At 32.8% G+C, this 22,568-nt stretch overlaps 2 protein-coding genes across 2 annotated transcripts; both read left to right on the top strand.

The window, feature by feature from the left end:
* The first annotated feature begins 204 nt into the window (after window positions 1-204).
* Window positions 205-14,826, top strand: LOC130798025 (phosphatidate phosphatase PAH2). Its single transcript, XM_057660864.1, has 11 exons — window positions 205-2,721; window positions 3,324-3,883; window positions 3,988-4,061; window positions 5,817-5,901; window positions 6,205-6,291; window positions 6,379-6,451; window positions 6,929-6,972; window positions 12,822-12,950; window positions 13,441-13,539; window positions 13,966-14,093; window positions 14,483-14,826. Exons 1-10 carry the CDS (start codon window positions 1,146-1,148, stop codon window positions 14,020-14,022), a joined length of 2,784 nt encoding a protein of 927 aa, XP_057516847.1. The 5' UTR covers window positions 205-1,145; the 3' UTR covers window positions 14,023-14,093; window positions 14,483-14,826.
* Window positions 14,827-17,415: 2,589 nt separating this feature from the next.
* LOC130798026 (UDP-glucuronate:xylan alpha-glucuronosyltransferase 2) lies at window positions 17,416-21,732 on the top strand. Its single transcript, XM_057660865.1, has 3 exons — window positions 17,416-17,719; window positions 18,335-18,989; window positions 20,712-21,732. The coding sequence occupies exons 1-3, from the start codon at window positions 17,549-17,551 to the stop codon at window positions 21,653-21,655; spliced, it is 1,770 nt and encodes a 589-aa protein (XP_057516848.1). The 5' UTR covers window positions 17,416-17,548; the 3' UTR covers window positions 21,656-21,732.
* The last annotated feature ends 836 nt before the right edge of the window (window positions 21,733-22,568 follow it).

Below are 22,568 nucleotides of genomic sequence, written 5' to 3' on the forward strand. Positions count from 1 at the left end.
ACCAATTAATAATATTTGAACCATAATCCGACCCAAAAATTTTATATTTCCCAAAATTTTGACGTGCAATTAATAGTTCGGGTCATCAAGTAATCGGGTCAGTCGAGACGGTTTTTTGAACACCCGAGTTCTATCTAGTTTTTTGAATATTACAATTGTGGCACAAGACCTCATAGACAACCATTATCCGGGAGATGTACTAGGATTTACCCGACCGAATGGGTAGCTACCAGACAATTCCTGTTTATTCAACTCTTACAATAAATATAGTCGTCTATATTGCTTCCCCTGTTCCATCGCCCATTAATTTCTTCTTCCTCTCTCTGTATTTCTCTTACATTACATGTTTCCATATTTGGAGTATTCCTGCATTAGATCCTCAATAGCTTCCATGGATTCCTTTCTAAATTTTTCTGCTACCTCTTCTTTCTTCTTTGAGGTTAGTCTTTGTAGCTTTTGCGTCGACTGATCACTTTTTCCTTTGATCGGTAAATTCGTTATATCACAATCACATCACAATCACTACAAAAAATTTTATGTAATATTCCCATGAATAATTTAATTTGTCCTTCATAGCTTTGAATTGTGATCATTTATATGAGTTAATTGTTGGATTTTGGAATAATAGGATTTTAAATCGAATATTCTCTCATCCAAACTTTTCTGGGTACCCTATCTTACAAACTGTTCTTTTTGTTTTTTTTTTGGTTTACCCCTGATTTTGCATTTTGGGTCTGTAAGAATATTGGGATATTCTGTTCATACAAGTCAGTTATTCCCAGATGTTTAATTGGTTTCTGCTGAACCTAAATTATTTTGTTTTTGAGCTAATTATCTGAATATTCTGTCAGATGATACATTGATCGGTTAGAATCATATTCAAAAGGGTATTTTTCTTAATCAGAAATCTTGAAAAAAAGGGGGAAAAATACAACTTTCTGATTCCGAAGAGTTTTGGTTGTTTTGTAAGCTGTAAATTGGTAGGTTTTCTGGTTGTAGGTTAAATTTGGGGCAATTTTATCTTCTTTTTCAGATTCATATGTTTAGTATCTATGATTATCTTTTTGTGGGTGCATCATATGATTGTGAGTAGAATAACTTACTGTGATCTAAGTTGGAATTGAATTGAAATTTCATACCAAATAATGTTTGCTGTTGGGAGGTTAGGAAGCTATATTAGCCGCGGTGTATACACCGTTTCTGGCCCTTTCCATCCCTTTGGTGGTGCAGTTGATATAATTGTAGTAGAACAAGAAGATGGTAGTTTCAAATCTTCGCCATGGTATGTTCGATTTGGAAAGTTCCAAGGTGTTTTGAAGGCTTCTGAGAGAGTAGTTAGTATAAATGTCAATGGAGTGGATGCTCATTTTCATATGTATTTGGACCGAAAAGGTGAAGCATTTTTTGTTAGAGAGGTTGATGCAACAGAAGGAGGATCAGTGGTGTATCCTTCTTCTGGAGATGAGATGGAAGTGAAATCTGATGATTGGAGAACCCAAAAGTCTATGAGTTATAACTATGATGCTAATAGGCCAAATCTGGTTTCTGAATTGGAAGGAAGTAATAGAAGGAATTTAGCACGGACAAATAGTCGTCGTGCAAGGATATTTGGACTCCCTTTTGGTAGAAAATCAATGAAGGGGAATGGTTTTCAAGAGGGAATGTCTAGTGTTGAAAGTGATAGTGTTACGTCTTTAGAGCGTGCTGAGATTGCTGCGGACTTGTTGGAGGTACGGTGGACGACTAATATTCGTACGAGTAAAACCCAGAATGTCATGTCTGTTGCTGATAATAAGTTGGAAATTGCTGAAGGGAATGTTGTGTCTGGTATGGCTGGATGTAACATATCAAGTAATCAGGAAACTGATGCTGAATTTTCTTGGTCAGCAAATACTATGAAGTTTACCCTTGAAGAAAGTTACATGGAAGCTGATTTTACTTCTTATAGAACTAATATCTCTGATGAAAAAAATTCTATAGGTGAAAAATCTGTGGAGTCTAATTCAAGCTCGAAGATTTCACCGATGTTGGAAAACGAAAACAGTGGCGGTAGTTCTTCCTTTGATGATGCTCCTCTTGCAGACGAGGTTGGTACCTCTCCTCGATGTAGTGTAGGTGACGGGTTTGTTGTGGACACTGCTGAGAAGAAAGATGTTGAAGTAGTTCGTTTGGAAGACTCGGTCACAGAGAAGGAAAGTTCTTCAAGTACTCAAGATTGTTTCGGAGGTCCTACCATGGAGGGTAGTCATAGAGTGAATTCCTTAGATAATTCAAAAGAAGAGCATTTCTTGTTCAGTGATGATGATTCTAAGGTAGAGAACGCGGAATCTAAAAAGTCATCGTCAGGGAGTGAAGAGAGTTTTTCTCAAGACTCAGTAGGAAGCAATGAAGATCGCATGTCGGATTCACTTATCATGGATGTGCCAAATCAAGTGATAAATAGAGTATCTAGCCCTATAAGCATTTCAAAAGTTCATAGTAATGCTAATGAGGAATCCTTGGTACAAGTTGTAGAATCTTTACCTAATATGATGTTTGATGGTGATGATTTACCACTTAATGCTCCTCAACCGTTCGGTCGTTCCTTGGATTCTACACTTGAAACATGTAAGATGATCAATGATGATGTTCCAATTGCTTCTGGATTAAGTGAAGGGATCACATCTTCAAGATCCCAGATGTCAGATGAAATTAAAAAGATTCTTTCTGATCCTGCAATAGGTAAAGACATTTTGATACTTAGAACTAACAAAAGTAAATCATAGTTAAAACTATTTGGTTGGCGTGCTATCATTCCAACTTTTATATTTGTAGTGATTTCTTTTGTGTATTTGTGCTTCTGTGCTTTTCATTGTGCACCATATCCTGATCCGTTTCATATGAAAATTACATATTCAATAGCTATTACGGCCCGTTTGGTAATCGATACTAAATGTTGGAAATGGTAATAGCATGTTAGTGTAATTTTTGTAAGAATATCTGTTGATAAATTTAATGTCCATACTTATTCTCCTTCAACAAGCTCATTTTCCTCACAAAGTTCATTCCAATGCATTACCACTTAAACATGCGGTATTAGGTGGTAATGGAAAATTGTGAACAAAAAAACTTTTTTACGATCAAATTTTCATTACCATGGTAATGACATGATACATATCATGAAAATTTACATAAAAAATCATTTCCATTACCACCAATAAGTACATTAACCAAACGGGCTCTTAGGGTGTCAGAAAATGTTATTTATATTGTAGGTACAACTTAAATGCTACATCAACATTTTTTTTGGAAATACAAAAATTACCTTAATTACAATTTTGCAGAAGTATCTCTTTGCAAAGGCTCTTTATATGAAGGAATGGGTTATGAAGCTGCTGCTTGTGCTTTCGACGCCAAAAAATTGGATATTGACAAATTTTTATCGCTTGATTTTGATGTTTTGGAATTTGATAAGCTAGTTGTCAGAATCGGCGGTCTTTATTTTCCCTGGGATGCAGCTTTACCTATTGCTTCAGCCATAGGCTCAAAGGAACAGGGGCGTATTCTGGAACCAAAAGGTATGATAGATGTTGGTAAAGCAGATAACAGGAATTGTGAAGGAGTCACTGAGAATTCACTTAATTCCAGAAGTGGGTCTTGGAAAATATGGCCATTTTCACTTAAGGGTTCAAATAGGAGGCAAGACAGAATTTCTAGTTCTGAAATTTCTACTCAAAGCCCCAATGAAATCGTTGAAAATGCTGATGTGGCTATTAGTGGAGTTGCAAAAAAAAAGATTCGAGCAAAGAGTCCTACTTCTGAACAGCTTGCATCGCTGAATCTTAGGGAGGGGAAAAATGTTGTGACTTTCACATTCTCAACAGCAATGCTTGGAGAGCAACAGGTCGCCAAATTGTTTTTGTTTGTTCATTCAATTTTGCTTATATCCCCTCAACCATTATGGTTAGATTTGATTCTGAATTGAACTTACTTTGTTAAACTGAACAGGTAGATGCAAGAATATTTTTGTGGAAATGGAATGCACGAATTGTGATTTCAGATGTAGATGGGACTATTACTAAGTAAGAACTAACCAAATTTTACACATGTGCTAATGCCATTTCTGCAAAATATATTTTATGCATATTGTTGTTATTGATTCTTTAGAAAGGATTATGCATTAAATTTATAGAAAAAATTGAACTTTTCTGAGCTTAATCGTTTAATTGAAGTTTTTGGCAATATGTATGTTCTTTGTCGTTCATCTTATGAGATGAGTCAATTATATAATATAAGAATTGGCTCTCCATTCAGTGGGTGCTGTTGCGCTTGATGCAATTTATATTCCTTTTTCTCTAAATACGGTTTAACTGGGGTTACAGATGGAGATTCTTGAATTTTTTGGTGTTTTTCTACAAATCTTTTGTGCTCACATTGTTGTTTATCATGTACATTTTGATGTTATAGCATAATTCACTTTTTCATATGAATAAATACAAACATTATTGGTCGAAAGACTAAAAAAAAATATTTTATATCTATGTGTGTGTGTTTTCATGAAGCATTTGCTATTATTTTTTTGAACATCGTAGTTCAAATTAATAAAGGAAAGGAAAGTGATGGACTCTCTGGATGGGTTTTGTTGCAACCTCCTGTTGTTATACCTCTGCTTTTATCTATTTAGTTAAGGAGGCATTTGATTTGCAGTAATCAATAGTAACTTACCTGCTTCTGCCTCCAAACGTGTCTTATCCTAAAATATATTGTCTTACAATTATTTTTCATGATTTTTTTAAGTTGAAATTTCACAAGGATTGAAAAATATATGGAAAGGAATCTCTAGAAATACCGTTTGGTAAAGCAGTACATTAAATGTTTGAAGAGGCACTAGATAATTATTCTAAGGATCTTTCTCTTCAAGAAAACAAGGAACAAAAAGTAAAAAGCTTAGGCCATCTATATTTAAATACTTTTCTTTGTCACAACAAAGTAAAATGTGTTTTTGGGTCTTTTGAAAATAACATCTCTAATGGTTTTGATTGTTTTGGTGTAACGCTACTTGCCGGGTACATTTGGACTTATCATGACTTTTGAGCATGGTGCAAAAATGTGGTAATAGTTACAGTAACTAACACGGTGATGTGGTAACGAGGATGATGCGGTTTTCGACTTGTCGTACCGCCAAATATCGGCCTAAACCATGAAATATCGCTTGGAATGGTCTGAAGCGCGGGTTTTTTAGATCATTACGATGAGAGGGTGATACCGGTTTGGTAAATTTAAAAACCTTTACAATACGGCCGATACAATACGATGCGACCTTGTTTTTGCACTATGATACTCACTGAGCATATGAGTCTATTGCTTCTGTAGCTGTAGGAACAAAGTGATTTCTTCACTGACTGCCTTTGTTGAAAACATGTTCCTACGTTATAGGTTTAATTTTATTCCTTTTCATGCATTAAGGATATAGCTAAACTAAGTTAACATTTATTACTATAGTGGTTGTGCTTTATTTATTAAATTCCACTCTTAGTATACATTATTCATTAATCTATAATATGTTGTTATTAGAAGTTGACAGATTAGCTATGTACTTGATAGTAAATTATATTTTGAATCAAAAAGTATTACTAGAATGGTTTACATTATGAAATGAAGGGAGTACTTTTGGCTGAAATGTAGAAAAAGAAAGAAAAAATAACCTACAGTAATGAGTAATGACTTGCTAACTGCAATAAGCTTGACTCTCTTTACCATGTTGAGTGTTGATCCCTATGTCTTATGAAATCCATTGTCTTCATTTGTAACTCTTTCTGTTGGACATTAATATGCAGATCTGATGTTCTTGGGCAGTTCATGCCTTTGATGGGACTAGATTGGTCACAGACTGGCGTAACAAATCTTTTCTCAGCTATAAAGGTTTGTCATGGAATACTCTGTGGAAGTTTTATTCAGCTATATCCAAATTATTTTTACATTGAAATTGAACAGACATAAATAGGAATAGTTTTTGCTTATAAGGTGATATTCTATTATAAACATCTAATTTAACTATCATAAATTCCTTTTTTTTGTTTTCTTTGGCAAACTTACTAAATGATACTTCTCAAGTTTCAACTCTAAAATCGAAATGTATACTAGATGCTCTCTAGGTTTCCTCTTTTTATGCAAGCTTTGGTGTGAGATTTACGAATTGCACGGCCTTATTTGCTCTTGTTGCAGGAAAATGGATATCAATTGCTTTTCCTTAGTGCTCGCTCCATTTCACAAGCCTATCATACTAGGCAATTCTTATTTAACCTTAAACAGGTGACTGGTGATTGCAGATATTGATTTTCTTTCTCTAATGTGGGTTCCCTCTGTAATTAGTTTCGAACATGCTTTAAAATTTGGCAGGATGGGAAAGCACTACCTGAGGGCCCTATGTTAATATCTCCTGATGGACTTTTTCCTTCTCTTTATCGTGAAGGTTAATATACGATTTTTCTCATGGATAAAATGTATCCATTTTCTTTAAATATATTGTCCGTTACTCACATTTCACATTCTAGCTGACTTATATTGAGTCAGTTAAAATTGCTAATGGAACAAGTTGTTATTGGTAACATATTTAATTACTGGTTGTGCTTGGGAGTTGGGATACTTTTCTTAAGTTATTATGCCTCAGAATTTTGTCATTTGTAAGGCTGAAATAGAGAGAAACAAATGATAAAACAGAGAGATCATGGTGTCTTTTCTGCAATTAAATCCCTGCCCTGGGGTGGGTCTTTTGTATGTCTTGGATGACTGACATGGTGGTGTTATTACTACTAATTGTATATAGTTTTATCATGTATGCGGATGTTACGTGTAACATCATAGTTCATGTACTTCAATGATGTTTTCAACTCTATTTAGCAATCCTAACTTATTACCTCTGATTGTTGTTATTACTTTTCTGGTGCAGTAATCAGAAGAGCTCCACATGAATTCAAGATTGCATGTTTAGAGGTCAGTTCCTTGACTGCCTCTTTATTAATCCTTGTTTTTGTTCAACTTGACTTTTCAAGCTATTTTCATCATCCTGTTTTCTGTTAATAAGATTAAACCACATCGCCTTGCGCTGATACGGTAGCGGAAAAGTATGATTGTGTCATCCAACTGTTGGATTCTTTAATAGATTAATGTATCCTTAAGGTGGAAATCAGGAAACCTGGCACATATCATCTCATAGTCTTCCTTCAAAGAGGACAACAACCACTTATTGACGGCCTGCAATCTGTTGTCCTGCCCCACTATTTCTTTCTGACTTCCTGCCCCCCTCACGGATAGTATAAATTTGTACTTCTGTACTCTGAAGTTAGCTGAGATGGCCACTTACGTTTGGCTATTGAGCTCACATGTTTTTCTGAAGTTACTCTGAAGAGCCACCTTGTAGGCGATTACTATTCACTAATCACTAAACAACCTAAAGTGTTCATATAACCTTGCTGCTAACTTTCCAAAGGGATGTGCAGCTAAGGATTTTAGACGGTAGTGCTGTAATTTCTGGGCAGACTTGGTTAACCAACTAAAATGTCCTCTTCAAGTTAGATGCAACCTTTATTCTATGCTGAGCCCTAAAGAGATGATACAAAGTTCATGTAATATGACATCCCTTTCAGTATTTGGGTATCCATATTCCAAGCTGTCTACTGCTGTTTCCCATTTTCCAATTTTTTGGGGATGGGCTATGATATTCGATGAAGAACAATAAAAAAACTAATGCAAAGTAAACACCCAAAAACAGAGCAAGCAACAACAATGGCAAAACACAAGAATATATGAGGTATCTAATGATACCTCCCCTCAAACAAAGTATCTTATCATTTATATAAACAAGAATACATTAATGACTCACCTTACAAGCTTTAAGAGCAATCTCCCAAAGCAAAGATTGAACCTTTACTTCAATCTCTCACAAATATGCAAATACAAGGAGAAGAATTCTTATGGTGTGAACCCTAGTTTTACTCTCTTGTATATGCCTCTCCCTATCACCCTAATGATGTTCTAAGACTCCTTATATAGCCCTAAGACATATTAGAATAACCTAAAACAAAAGGCTTAAAAGCCAAAACAAAACCGGATACAAAACAGAATCGCATTGTTTTCCCCACTGATACTCGCTCGACCCGAGTGAGTTATGCTCGACCAGTCGAGCGCCTTTTCTGAGGTAACTGGTCAGCTTCTGTCTTGTGGCTCGATTGAAGCCTACATGCTCGACCACTCGAGCCACCTTAGAAACCTTCCATGAGCACTCCCTTGCCTTCATCAAGGCACACTAAATCTCCCACTTTGATCACTTTATCAAGTGATCCAAAACATAAGCCCTCATACTTCCTTGCACTCACAACCTCGTTCTCAAACGTGCAAGCCAAGGAGTACACTACGAGGTGATCGAACTCACCTCCATCATGTTGAGATTTGGGGCTTGACTCAACACAATTTCTACCGAAATAGGATAACCCCATCCATATAGACTTGAAAGGTGTCATTCTCATGCCCAAAGATGTACGAGAACTTCTTTGGGCATGACAATGACACCTTCCGAGGGAATCTTTCTATCTTTGGGCATGACAATGACACCTTTCAAGGCTAATTGGTTAGTCTCCTCACGAATCGCGAATTGCAAAAACGAATTATGGTCGGTTTTGGGCTATTCTTGGGAAAACTTGAGCGATTCACGAACTCAAAAAAAAAAATTAGCGAGCGAATTATGTTACATTGGCTCAACTATTTTTAATCTGTTTTTCAATTTCATCTTTCTGTGATTGGGGATTATGATATGGCCATACGCTCACAAGATTGCTTCACATCCTCAAAATAATGGTGTGCTCCTTCCCTCGAGTAGGAGGCAGTCACACTTAGGGTTGAACACGGTCCGGTCTGGTCTGGTTTGACAGAAAAATCAGACCAGACCAGAAATTCCGGTCTGAAAATTTTTCAGACCAGTCAACAGATCAGACCGGACCAGACCAGACCGTTCTAGAATGGTTTGGTCTTGTCTGGTCTACGGTTTTTTTTTTAAAATTTTTTTTAAAAATTTTTATTGAGTGAGAATCTAAGATAAACGATAATCTGTAAACAAAATACATCATCAAATCCGAAACATCACAAATTTTCAATAGTTAAGTACATCACTAATTTTATAATATAGAACATAAAGTAAATTCATAGTAGTCACTAGTCAGCACTCAGCAATAGCGACTTCATCCATGAATATGCATCATTGCATCAAGGAACATCAATAACTGAAGGAGCCAAATTGATCTTCGATAACTCTATACAATAAAAAAAAAAATCAAAAAATATAATTTTATAAAATAAACATAATACTAATCATGATATGAAAGATCACATACCGTTCTCTAGTTGTGCTATATCCTCCAAGCACTCCTCAACTTTTAGAGAAGAAGCACGAAGCCAATCTTGACAAGAAATAAGAGCTTCTGCCATTTTTGGACTTAATGAACTTCAAAATGAATCTAGAACTCGACCTCCAGTGCTAAAGGCACTTTTCGATGCAACTGTGGATACAGGAATGGCTAGCACATCACGAGCTACAAGAGAAAGAATGGGAATCTTCACCATATCTTTCTTGCATATCAAACATTACATGATACATCTCACAATTAATCACAGTGTTACATCAAAATTACAGCACTTAATCAATATATGATAAGTCAAGATTCATAAACCAATAATCATCAAAACAGAAGATATCCAGTAAATTGTACAATACAAGTTGCAAACTTTATCAGTTGTGGTCATCAAAAAATTACACTTACCCAATATATAAAGACTCAAGATTCAACCAGATAATCATCAAAATAGCATTTATCTAATAAATTAACAATAAAACATGCAAACTTCATAATTTATAATCATAAAAATTAACATTTATACAATATAAATTATAATTTGTACAAAGTGGGATTTCGATGAAGTCATCTTCCTAACTATTTGTCTGCGGCATTTTATACATAAATTATAATTAACAACAAAAAATTAGTTATGTCGAAGAAGAAATGGAAGATGAAACAAAAACCCTAAAAATCAAAAACTGATAAAAAAACCCTAAAAATCAAAAAAATCAACCAATATACTTACATTACGAGATTCTACACTTGATTCCGTGGTGAATGGTGAGATTGGAGAATGAAGATTGGAGGAGGAGCGTCGAAGCCTCGAAGAACCACAGAAGCAGAGGCGTCTTTGAAGGAGGTCGTTTGTCGATTGGCGTCTGGCGTCTGGCGTCTGTCGATGGGTTGAAGCTTGAAGAGTTGAAGGAAGCGAGGCGAGGCGAGGCGACTGTCGACTTCAGAGACTCAGACCTGGGCAGGAGGCGAGGAAGAGAGGAGAATGGGAGAAGGAAGCAGCTTTGCCTTTTCGTAATTTACGGCAGCAGGTCGAGGAAACAGGAAATAAGGAATACAGGATAGCCCTAAATCTAATCCCTAATATTAGAGTTTATTACGGTTTATTGGTCTGGTTTGGTCTACAAAATTAAAAACCGGGACCGGACCGTAAACCGTTTAAAAAAAAAAAAAAAAACCGGACCAGACCATTCAGACCGTAGACTAGACCAAATACTTAAATTACGATTTGGTCCGGTTTGGTTTACGGTTTAGACCAAACTCTGTTCAGCCCTAGTCACACTAGCATGTTAGATACACCCTTAAGCCAGTGCACCACTTCCTTCAAAAAATCTGGTACCTCTGCCCATTTCACTTTCTTTTCCTTATTCACATTCCCTAACTTAATTCTATTCAGCTCTACTAAAATGCCATATCCTTCCTTGTTAAATCTTTATTGCTCTAGACATGGACTTCTAAGAAACTAATGAGTGGTCAAGAAACAGATCATCCTTAACTCTCATTTCCTTTGCCTCCAAGTTGGGTTGCATACATATTACAATTTAAAGGGGCAAAAGATCATGCCGAATGACATATTGTGACCGCAACAAAAATTTACCAATGCAATGTGCTATCTTGCCAGCTCCTAATGTCACACCATAATTTTTTTTGATTGATTATGGAAACACCTGACTACTCCATAGTTGTAGTGGAAACGAAATTATGAGTCACACTCGAATTGATAATGGGAACACCTAACTTAGGTAGTTTCACCCTTTTTACAATATCATGCTTTATCCCATCTACACTTAGTTGCAAAAATCTTGGGCCGCACACCCGCAAAAAGGCACAAGGGGTTTCTCCCATGAAATAAAAATAAGGTGTCATTCCGTTATATAATGGACTCTTTGTAATGGATTTTGAGCTTACAGTTTTGTAAAACCCTGTTGTGTAACCTGTATTTAACACCACGAGGTGTCACGTCCACAACATGGTGATCGTTACGCAATCGCGATAACATCTATGTTTTTCCTGTAGTTGTGCCTCGCCTAGCGCCCATCTTTTTCCCATTTTTGGCTAAACTTACAAACCAAAACACATAATTTTCTTTTTGCACCTCAACTCATGTACCCTAGACTTGGAATTTGGAAAATCGATCATAGTTTTCTATGAGCGGATACACTGGGTATAATGATGATGATTTTTCAAGCACCTGCCTCCTGTCACCCAACTAACGCCAACTTTACAAAAATTAAGCTTTTAAAGTTTGCTTGTGCATCTCTAAGGTGGATCAAGAATAGGGTGTTCCTTGTGTATTAGTGTGAATAGAGGTTGTTGGAATAAAGGAAATTTTTCTTGAATAGTGTACAACAAGGATAAGGTTACATCCGACTCCAAAACCCCACCCTAGGTGGTAGTCACTTAATGATCTTGGGGAAATTAGATGTTGTTGAATCTATCAAAAACACTATTTATGGGTGAGATGTACATTTGAGATAAAGTTGCACTTAGGGAGTTGCATATACCGATAAAATAGAGGTTCAACTCTATATATTTAGACATGTGTTAGCACAAGAAGAAAATGTTGTGATAAGGAAAGTGGGGGGCTAGGCTGCAGTTCCTTTTAACCACCATATTGGCACTCAAATTGAGAGTTGATACAGATGTGTGTCTAGAAATAAAGGTTGGATACCTTAATTAGCCTCAAATACAAGTAGAATTGGAAAGAGATGAACCATTTAAGAAGAGGGTTGATTGATTGCCTAATTTTCTTCATATTCCATGATTGTTTTAAGATCTAGATTAGTTAATTGACCAAAGTTTAAAATTTTCCATAGACGTGCGGAGTCATGCTTGTCAGGTGTGGTGCAGATCTTTGTTTAACTCTGCCACATCTCACAGGCTTCCTTTCCCCCAAATTAGGAATTAAAGAGCGTGAGAGATCAATGGTAAACTGGAAAGTCGGATGTCTTTGTTCTTTTTTCTAACCTAGGAAGGGTTTCATTGAAATATGAAGTGTCAAAAATTAAGAAACCCGAATGTAATTGTGTATGACGTCTTTTTTCCGCTTTCTATTTTCTCTCTAATATGATTCTTAAAAGTTTTTGTCGCTTCTACTCTATTTCATTTTCTCCAAACCATGGCATTTCAAAATGGTAGTAACTAACTGAAGAAAATGTTTGACAAATTAATATTAAGTACATGCTCCAAAAACAAAGCTCATTAATTCTGTTTGGTGCGTCGTCGCGCTCCAGTCCAATTTTAAGAAGTGTTTATGTATCCAAAATTATCAGAAAGACTTTGACTCCCAGTAAGATCAATGCCCATGTCATATAGATCAAAATGCTACTTAACTGATATGCTTCTAATATTGGAAACCTGATGCTTGCTTTTTATGTTTATGATGATTAACCATGTTATGGGGATAAATATCTGATGGAGTTTGAAACCGTGGGTATCTAGGATGTCAAGGTGCTGTTTCCTCCAGATCATCATCCATTCTACGCTGGTTTTGGAAATAGGGACACTGATGAGTTAAGCTATCTCAGAGTTGGGATCCCCAGAGGAAAGATCTTTACCATTAATCCCAAGGTAGACAAAGAAAATACTTCCTCGGTCTTTTTAATTGCACGATTTTTCTTGTGAATGCAAAATAAGCAATCAGGATAATAGTGTCTTTTGACAAAGTTAGCCATGTAATTCGGAGGAAACATTATCTCCATGTGCAGGTATTGTTGTCATTTGCTAGGTTATCTGGACTCTTATACCCATGTCTGCTCAGACACGTGTCCAAGTGTCTTGGCTATTTATGAAAAAAAGTTAATATTTTGAACCAAAATTGAAATGTCCAATTGTCATATCTATGTCCGAGTGTCAAGAGTTGGACACGGATACGTGGGGTAAAGTGAAGAGCCCGGGTAGAAAAGGTCATTTAATGGCACCAAAGTTGTCGAGTAGGAAAGAGTAGTCATTTTGAAATTTACCACAGAGGAATATGGTACAACCAAAATGGATGGAGGATGTTGCTATTGTAATGCAACATTAGTTTCGAGGATTCGTTCTAATTTTTCTTCGTTTGCAGGGTCAAGTTGTTGTAAACCGTCGAGTGGATTCAAAATCGTACACTTCCCTTCATAATCTTGTGCATGACATGTTTCCACCAACAGAAGTACATGAGCAGGTTATTTCTCTGTTTATACTATTACTAATCTAGATCCAAATCCGCGGGTCCAAGTTTTGAGGAACAAGATCAGATTACAGATCCAGGATCATGTCCAGATCCAAAATGGATCCAAACTTATTTTCGTGTGTTTAATTGAATTTTGTTTCGTATTGAGATAGCGATAAAGGTATAGACTTAATTAATGATAGTGATATAGGTACATTTATCTACGGTTGACGATCAAAGCCTTGGTCAGAGAAACATTATTTTTACTACTAAATGATTATAGAATACTTAATTTTGTGATATCTAATTAGCGCTTGTATAATATATAATAAATGATTAAGGCATCCTCCCCCGGCCCTGGGTGTAGCTTCGTTCTGATTTTTGGCTCTTGAATTGCATTTCTTGATGTCTTGAACTCATGCTTTTCTCTGTTTCCAGGAAGATTACAACTCATGGAATTTCTGGAAGCTTCCTCCTCCAGATACCATTATTTGAAAGATCTATGTACAATGATTTAGGCATCAAAATAGAAAGCAAGAAATTTGCATGTTACTGCAACTGCGAAGGTGCTTTTCTATACTCTTGTCCTCAGTTAGTAGTCGAGCCTATATCATAATGTGTCTTAAGTCGTAATATGTGACGGTTATGGGAATCACTTTATATACAAGTTTTCATGGTAAGTGGTATGTTCCGCGTAACATAATTTGCCAGCCAATCCGGTTTTGAACCACAACCTCCTCAAAATGGCTTTAAAAAAGCCCGAAATCGACCAGCATTTACTTTTTCTGATTCGCTAGAAGATTAGCGAATCGTGTAATACTGGGCATGGTATAGTCGATATTATATGGTTGCTTAACTCGGTCCAAATATTTTTTTCATCTTGCCGATTCATGATGCAAGTCATAGTCCCGGCCTCAAAAAAAATTGTATTAACTGATTGTAGTTTATTATGCAGGTTTACGAGTGCAGTTTCGGATGCTTGATGTTTTTGTGCGGGAGTTAGGTTATGCACTGTTAGTATAGAGATAGTAGTAGTATACGAGGAGGGAAAAATGGAGATTGTCTAGTCTCTTCTCTTTTTTCAGTGGATATAGGATTCCTTATTGTACATACATTGTGATTACAATTCTAAATTGAATAGGTGAAAATAACGAAAGCCGAAAGAAAGAGAGCTTGTATAATGTTCAGCTAGTAGAATTGAGTCTTATCTTAGTTGGAGCAAATCCTTTTCTTCTGTCAATATACTCTGTAATCTAAAAAAGAAAATATATATATTTAGCTAGGATGATATTAAATTAAGCTCTAAGTAAAAGAATAATGCAAATATATATTATCATGATTAAATTTATCGAATACATGACTTTTTTGAAGTAAAAATTAAATATTGATTTTTTAAGCGTCGGAAAAACAATCTCATTTCCATGTAAAAAACCGTCTAAAATCAAGCGTCGAAGATTTGTGACGTTAAGTTTTTAGACGCTTTTGGAAGCGTCGAAAAACTATATGCTTTTCCATCTAAAAACTCGTTGTTGTGACTTTTTCATTTAATTAAACATATCATATTCTAAATTAAGTATATAGAATTGCTATAATAAATTATATAAATGCTTATCTAATTTAGCTCCAATATTAAAAAAAATCTTAATTTAAATTAGGTAAATATTTTTATGTAATCAACAACTCCCTCCGTTCTTTTTTGATCTTTCACTTTGGGTTTTTCACACATATTAAGGAAAATAGAATCTTTGGGTTGTAGTAGGTATTATTTTAATTAAATAGTAGTGTGAAGTAATGATTGTATTGAAAGTATGAGGTTGTAGTGGGTATTATTTTAATTAAATAGTAGTATGAAGTAATGATTGTATTGAAAGTATAAGAGAGAAAATAATTATAAATAAAAGAAAAGAGGTACATTAAAAGAAAATGGGGGTTTTTAAGGGGTAAAAGTGGGATAAAAACTTTCTAAAAATAGAAAGTATTTGAAAGTGGAAGAACTTTTGAAACTACCCGTTATAGTAATGTGGAAGATAAAAAAAAAACGGAGGGAGTATCACTAAATAAAATAATTTCATTTATCAAGGCTCCCTAAGAATGATAAATGTCATTTTCCAATATTTTTATTAGTATGTATGATAGTTATCTGATCATTTAAGAACAAAATATACTTCCTATATGAAGCATGTGTGGTAATTTTTTTTATTATATAAAGATTGATCAAGAGAAGGGGAGGAATAGGTAAAATATGTATACAAGACTTTATATGAGAAAAGTAGTACTTATTTTAACTGAGACAAAATCTGATTATCATGAGCGGAAATTTAAAGAATGATAGAAGCAATCAGAATGCAAACATTTGATATATAATTAATTTAATATATATGATAGCTATGCGATTTTTTGATTAAAAAAATGGTCGAGAGGAGGGGAGGATTAGGTTAAAATCGAATGAAAAACACAATATTTACCTCAATAAAACAAGACTCGTTTATCATCAAGCAACTAGAATGCTAACATTTGATGATTGAATTATTTAATATAATGGCGACGTAATTTCTGCTCATTGTGAAGGTGACTGAGTAACTAAAATAGTTGTTGAAACCTATCCTTACGCCAAGCCACGCTTATCTTTATCACTTAGTTTTCTTATACCAATTTGCCCTCCTTCTAGGGCTGTTGCTGTGGATAGTTTTAAGGTGCAATCGCTTAGGGCTCAGCTTATAAAGAGACTTAAAGTGAGTTAATCCTTATTATTAAAAATTAGTTCTTTAATTATATTTTTGTACCATATTATTATTTGATCTTAAATTTGTACATTGGTTTGACATTAATATTATGAAAAAAATATGATGCATAGTTAAAAAAATAAAACTTTACTTATACTTTTTTATTTTTCACCTAGGACCTAACTATTATTAAAAACATTGCAGCCTTCTTCTTTCTTTACCACTTCACTGCCAATAAAATTAATTGAGTGTACATTACAAGTCTAATATAATTATACCTGATGTGTTCTAAGAGTTGGCTAGAAGTGTGATAAAAGAAAAACAATAAATTAACGAATATCCTATAATACAGAAAAAAAACATTTTGTAACAATATAGTTTTTCTGTCTATATAATAGATAATTAATTTCTGACTTAACAATAATATTAAAATTGAAAATAATATAGATATTTTATATTTTTAAATATGAAAATTAACCTTAATTAATGTTTTATATAATTATATAACTTATAATCCTACAATATAAGAAACAACACTTGTCTAAGATAATAAAGTCTAAAATAATACAAACATGTTTAGGGTTTAGTGCGTTTAGCAATATGCACCACAAATATAAGATGAGTGTGATTGAAAATCCAATTTCTGCCTAAAACAATGTGTACGTTACAGTGACCAAATGGCTATCAAACCCAATACCACATGCCCTAACTCTCACACCAACACTCTTACCATTAGACCACAAGTTGTTTAGCAATTCTTTTTGTCAAATTTACATACTTAAAAATATATGTTTAATACTTTACTTATAATGCTTTATTATATATTATTTATATATATTATATATTATATATTACTCCTTCTTATTCATTATTATTATCCCAAATAAAAAATAAGTGAAATTCCTTATATATCAAGTCATTCTAAATAAAGAAAGTACATATTTACGTATGTCCAGTTTGTAAATGAGATAAAATCCAAGGGCATTAGAGGTAGTAATCAAGAAATTGATCTAGAAATGTTGTTACCAACTACATGAGTAAAGAAAGCAAGATTTGGCACCAAACAATGATATGTACCTTCAAAAGCAATGCAACCTTTACTTGTTATTAAGACACTTGGACCTTCAATTCTTCATAAATTGTTCAACAACCTTATTTCACAATTCTTGCTTTTCTTTAACCTACTATTATCCCTTCTAATAATTATGATTTAAACTCATAATTAAGAGCTATATATAATCTAAACTATTACCTTTCATTTTATATATACACATATTAAAGGGTAATATTGCATTAATATGTTACTCAAAAAGATAATCATGAATACAAAACCTTCCAAGGCTTTGGTAATTAGAATAAATGTCATACTCTTTGCTTTGTTTATAGTTGCTTATTGCACTCTTCTTCTTGCCCCTTTTTCTTCTACAAATCAAGGAAATAATGTTGCAATATCATCCCTCCTTCACAAGGTAAGGTGAGGTTATTCTATATAGTTAGATAATGTTTAATTATTTATACACAAATGGTAATTCATTTTCGAAAGTTTTCTCTTTCGCCAATATAAAGGTTCGATTCTCATCACATCATAATGGATTATTTGCTCAATTTCCGAGAGATCCTCCTTACGTTGAAATAAAAAAAAAACTGGTGTTAGATTTTCGAAACTATAATTTTTTGTTTTTTTATGATTTAGTATCTTCATTTAACATATTACGTTATCTAACTCGTTAACACTTTCACAATTATGTATATGTAAATTCCTATATCTAGGTGTTCATGTATATAACAACCATAAAATATCGATAAATCTACAATTATTGATTTTCAAAGCCAACAACTATAACTATATAACAGAAATTTTATTTGTTTTATTTTATATTGCATGTGTTTGGTTTTTTCTCACCTATTAATAATTATACATTAAAATACAAATAAAAATAATATAATTAGAAAATAACTTTTATATATATATATATATATATATATATATATATATATATATATATATATATATATATATATATATATATATATATATTCTTTTTCAACGATATGTCACAATCAGTTAAAACGTATCATGACAGGGCGTAGAAGATGGCGTGAAAATGAAGGCAATAATAGAAGAGCAAGAAGTTAGATCACATGATGTCATAAGGTCCAAAATCATAAGTACAAAAAGGGAAAAACCAAAATTCCTAAAAGAGATGGGAATAAGAGGAATGATAATAGGAGCAATAAACATGGAAAATGATGATCTTAGTGAATGGAACAAAAATGGAGACACAATAATAAAAATTCCCATAGAGAAAGTATCACAACTTTTTGAATGGAAACATATATTCCCTGAATTCATTGATGAAGAAGAAGAGAATGAAGGTTATTCATGTCCCGAGATCCCGATACCGAGTTTCCAAGAGTATGGGAATTTAGACATGGTGATAGCTAATTTGCCATGTAATTTGGAAGAGAAAGATGGGTGGAATAGGGATGTGTTTAGGTTACAAGTACATTTGATTGTAGCTAACTTGGTTGTCAAGAAAGGTAGGAGAGATTGGTATGGAAGAAGTAAAGTGGTATTGTTTAGTAAGTGTAGACCAATGTTGGATTTGTTTAGGTGTGATGATTTGGTTAAAAGAGAAGGAGATTGGTGGTTTTTTCATTCTCATATGGGGAAACTTGAGCACAAAGTTAACTTGCCTATTGGATCTTGTAACCTAGTTTTGCCCTTATGGGGAGAAGGTAATTCTTTTTCTAACCCTATTATAACTATCTTTAGACAATAAATTTGGTAATAATTTAAAATTTTGTTTGGAATATTCTCTAATATATATATTATTACATTTACCTATTTAGAAAATATCTTTTATTGAATTCAAAATAATTACCAAATTTATTGTCTAAACTTATGCACTAGGTGTATAAGTAAGAAAAATCGTTATTATTATTATTCTTGTTTTTTACTATTTTTATATTTTTTAAATAAAATAATGATTGAAAAAGGGTTCTTCGCATAATATTATATATTTATATATGGATGTAGGATCAAATAAGAAGGCTATTTAAAATAATAAGATCAAAGATAAAAACATTTTTTAGGCGCCATCATGTAAAACTCCTAAAAAGATATATGTAAAAGTTAATAAGGTAAGAGATAGGAAAAAAATAATAACAAAAAAGACATTTATGTAGTTATTTTTTGTCAAAAATAATAATGCAGTAAGTACTTCTATTTTGAAACATTTAAATAAAAAAATAGAAGCAAATATAAAACAAAACTACATATGCACAACAAATTTGTTTTGCTTTTTCCTTTATTTTCCTGGCTAGCTTAATCTAGCTAGATCTAATGCTCATAATTTACCATTACCATATATTTTACTATTAATTAGATGTTTTTATTTATACTCCCTTTTTGGAATTTTTAACTTGTGACAAACGTAAAACAATAAAAAAAAAACTTAAAACAATATAAAACATAAATGAAATCTAAATACTTTCTCCGTTCCTTTTTGTTTGTCCACTTTAAGTTTTTCCACTTTAGGAGAGGAAAATTAAATTCGATTTTTAAAGTATATATTGAAGATAAAATATATTCATGTGGGATCTTTTTATATTCCTCTTGATGCAAAAAATTTTGATGTATAAGTTTTACAATTTTTTATAATATTAATGCGTGTTAAAAGATATTGAGGCTCAAACTTTGCTTTAAAATGCGTATAAAAGTAAAATAGACAAACAAAAGAAATAAGGGAGTATAATATTTCTAATTCTATTAAAAAAATTTTGTTGCATTTATGTTCACCAATCATGTAGCAGAAGGTTGGTAATTGGTATCACGTCCCTTTCGGTTTTTAGTTGGTTTCTTCAAACATTGGCAAAATGCAAACTAGTACCCACTTTGTTTTCTCACTTTTTTTTTAATCTGCTTACCATTGAAAATGATACACAAATAAAAAATAATTGCCGTAGGATCTAGTAAAAATCATTAAGTTAATTAGCGAAAATACAAAAACAAAAAAAATACATGCTTATATAGATACGTTTGTGTTTTACTATCTGAAAAAAAACAAAACAAAAAATAAATTAAGTTCTTAATAATTATGAAAATGACATCAATGAATGTGGAACATGAAACCGTCATATGTACCCTGTTTTCGTTTTCACCAAGTTAATAATTAATTTTCACGTAATCTTATTCATAAAAAAGTATATGTAAAAATTAATATATATTCTCTTATGTAAATCACACACTATATATATATATAGCAAGCCTAAAGAAAAATACATAACGAATAATGAAAAACTAAAATATTTTTGTTGAGAAATTAATCACATAAAAAGCTAAATATAAATATAGATATAATTAATGAAAAGTAAAGTATAATTACATGGTTAGTTGTTTAATATGTGTATAGATTATAATTTGTCCCTAAAAATATATTTGTTTGTGACATACATTAGGGGTGAACGAAGTGTACGATACATCAAATATAGAAAAAGAAAGAAGAAAAATGAGAAGACGAGAAGCGTACGTGACAGTATTACACTCCTCAGAAGTGTACGTATGTGGTGCCATAACTTTAGCACAAAGTCTTGTTCAAACTAGTACAAAACGAGATCTTGTCATTTTGATAGACAAATCGATTTCACTCCCTAAACGAGAAGCTCTCATAGCAGCTGGTTGGCAGATCCGTTTGATAAAACGGATCCGTAACCCTAGAGCTGAGAAAGGATCCTACAACGAATACAACTACTCAAAATTCCGGCTATGGCAACTTACGGACTATGACAAGCTAGTTTTTATTGATTCTGATATAATTGTATTACGTAACTTAGATCTTCTATTCCATTTTCCTCAGATAACCGCGACAGGAAATGATGGATCTATATTTAACTCAGGAATAATGGTAATTGAACCTTCAATATGTACTTTTCGAACCCTAATGGGGCTTCGAAAAGAGATAACATCCTATAATGGAGGCGATCAAGGGTTTCTAAATGAGGTATTTGTGTGGTGGCATCGACTTCCTAGACGTGTTAATTTTTTGAAGAATTTTTGGTCAAATACAACACTCGAAATTAATAAAAAGAACAATTTATTTGGGTCGGATCCTCCTAAATTATACTCAATACATTACTTGGGTTTAAAGCCATGGTTTTGTTATAGGGATTATGATTGTAATTGGGATCTTGTAGATCAACATATATATGCTAGTGATATTGCACACAAGAGATGGTGGAAGTTACATGATTCAATGGATGTTAAGTTGCAAAATTTTTGTGGGCTTACTAAGGAAAGGAAAAGGGATTTGGATTGGGATAGAATGCAAGCCAATAAGTTTAAGATTAATGGAGATCATTGGAAGATCAATATTAGTGATCCTAGAAGATTTATTATACAATAATTCTTGTTAGTTAATTCTATTATTTTTGTAGCAATGAGATTTTTTTTGGTAACTATTAATGGTGATTTTTTTTTTTACTTTTTGTTTGTACATTTTGTGTTCTTTTTATTTATTTTTTATTAATATATAGGAGTATGAATTATATAATATTAGTATATTACTAGTAGTTCTTTTCTAGAGCTCTTGCAAATTAATGATGTCCATGACTTGGTTTTTCTAAAGAATAAAAAACATCAATTTAAACGGGTTGGTTAAATTATTAATTTTAGCAAGCTAAAATACCATCTTAAAATAGTTAAATGGTAAACTTAAGCCAGCTTAATAAATGGAAAATCAAAAATACTTACTGTGAATTAACTGAATAAAGACGATATCATATTAAGCAGAATAAAAAATAAAAAACGCATACAAAAATGAAAATCAATTTGAATAAAAAACGCCCTCACAATTGTAAATTAAATGTTCAATTTGTTTCAGGTTTGACAAAAAAAAAACTATTACCAAATAAAACTCTAATCAAATCAACTTAAACTTCATTTTTAACATTAATGGTGAAAATTTAATTGGAAAAAAAAAAGGATAGTATAAATATTTGATGGATAATAAGGATAAAAGTTATAGGTGGTTTAACTAAGAAAGATGACAACCACAATTTTTTTGCTAAAAAACAAGGATGAAAGAGGAAAGCTCATAATTTTTGAAGTTTAAATTTTTTTTTTAATAAATTATTGAAACGGTTAAAGAGACGCATCTCTTAGAGAGACTATCTCTTTGAAGAGTTTGTGCTAAATATTAGGTATCTAATACATCAATATTTAGTGGAGTAGTTTAAAATCTTACAATTAATTTTCCAAAAAGTATACTAATCAAAATAATAATAATAATAATAATAAAAAAACACTAAAACTGATAA

Source organism: Amaranthus tricolor, chromosome 13 (assembly GCF_026212465.1).
Source record: "Amaranthus tricolor cultivar Red isolate AtriRed21 chromosome 13, ASM2621246v1, whole genome shotgun sequence".
Classification (NCBI taxonomy): domain Eukaryota; kingdom Viridiplantae; phylum Streptophyta; class Magnoliopsida; order Caryophyllales; family Amaranthaceae; genus Amaranthus; species Amaranthus tricolor.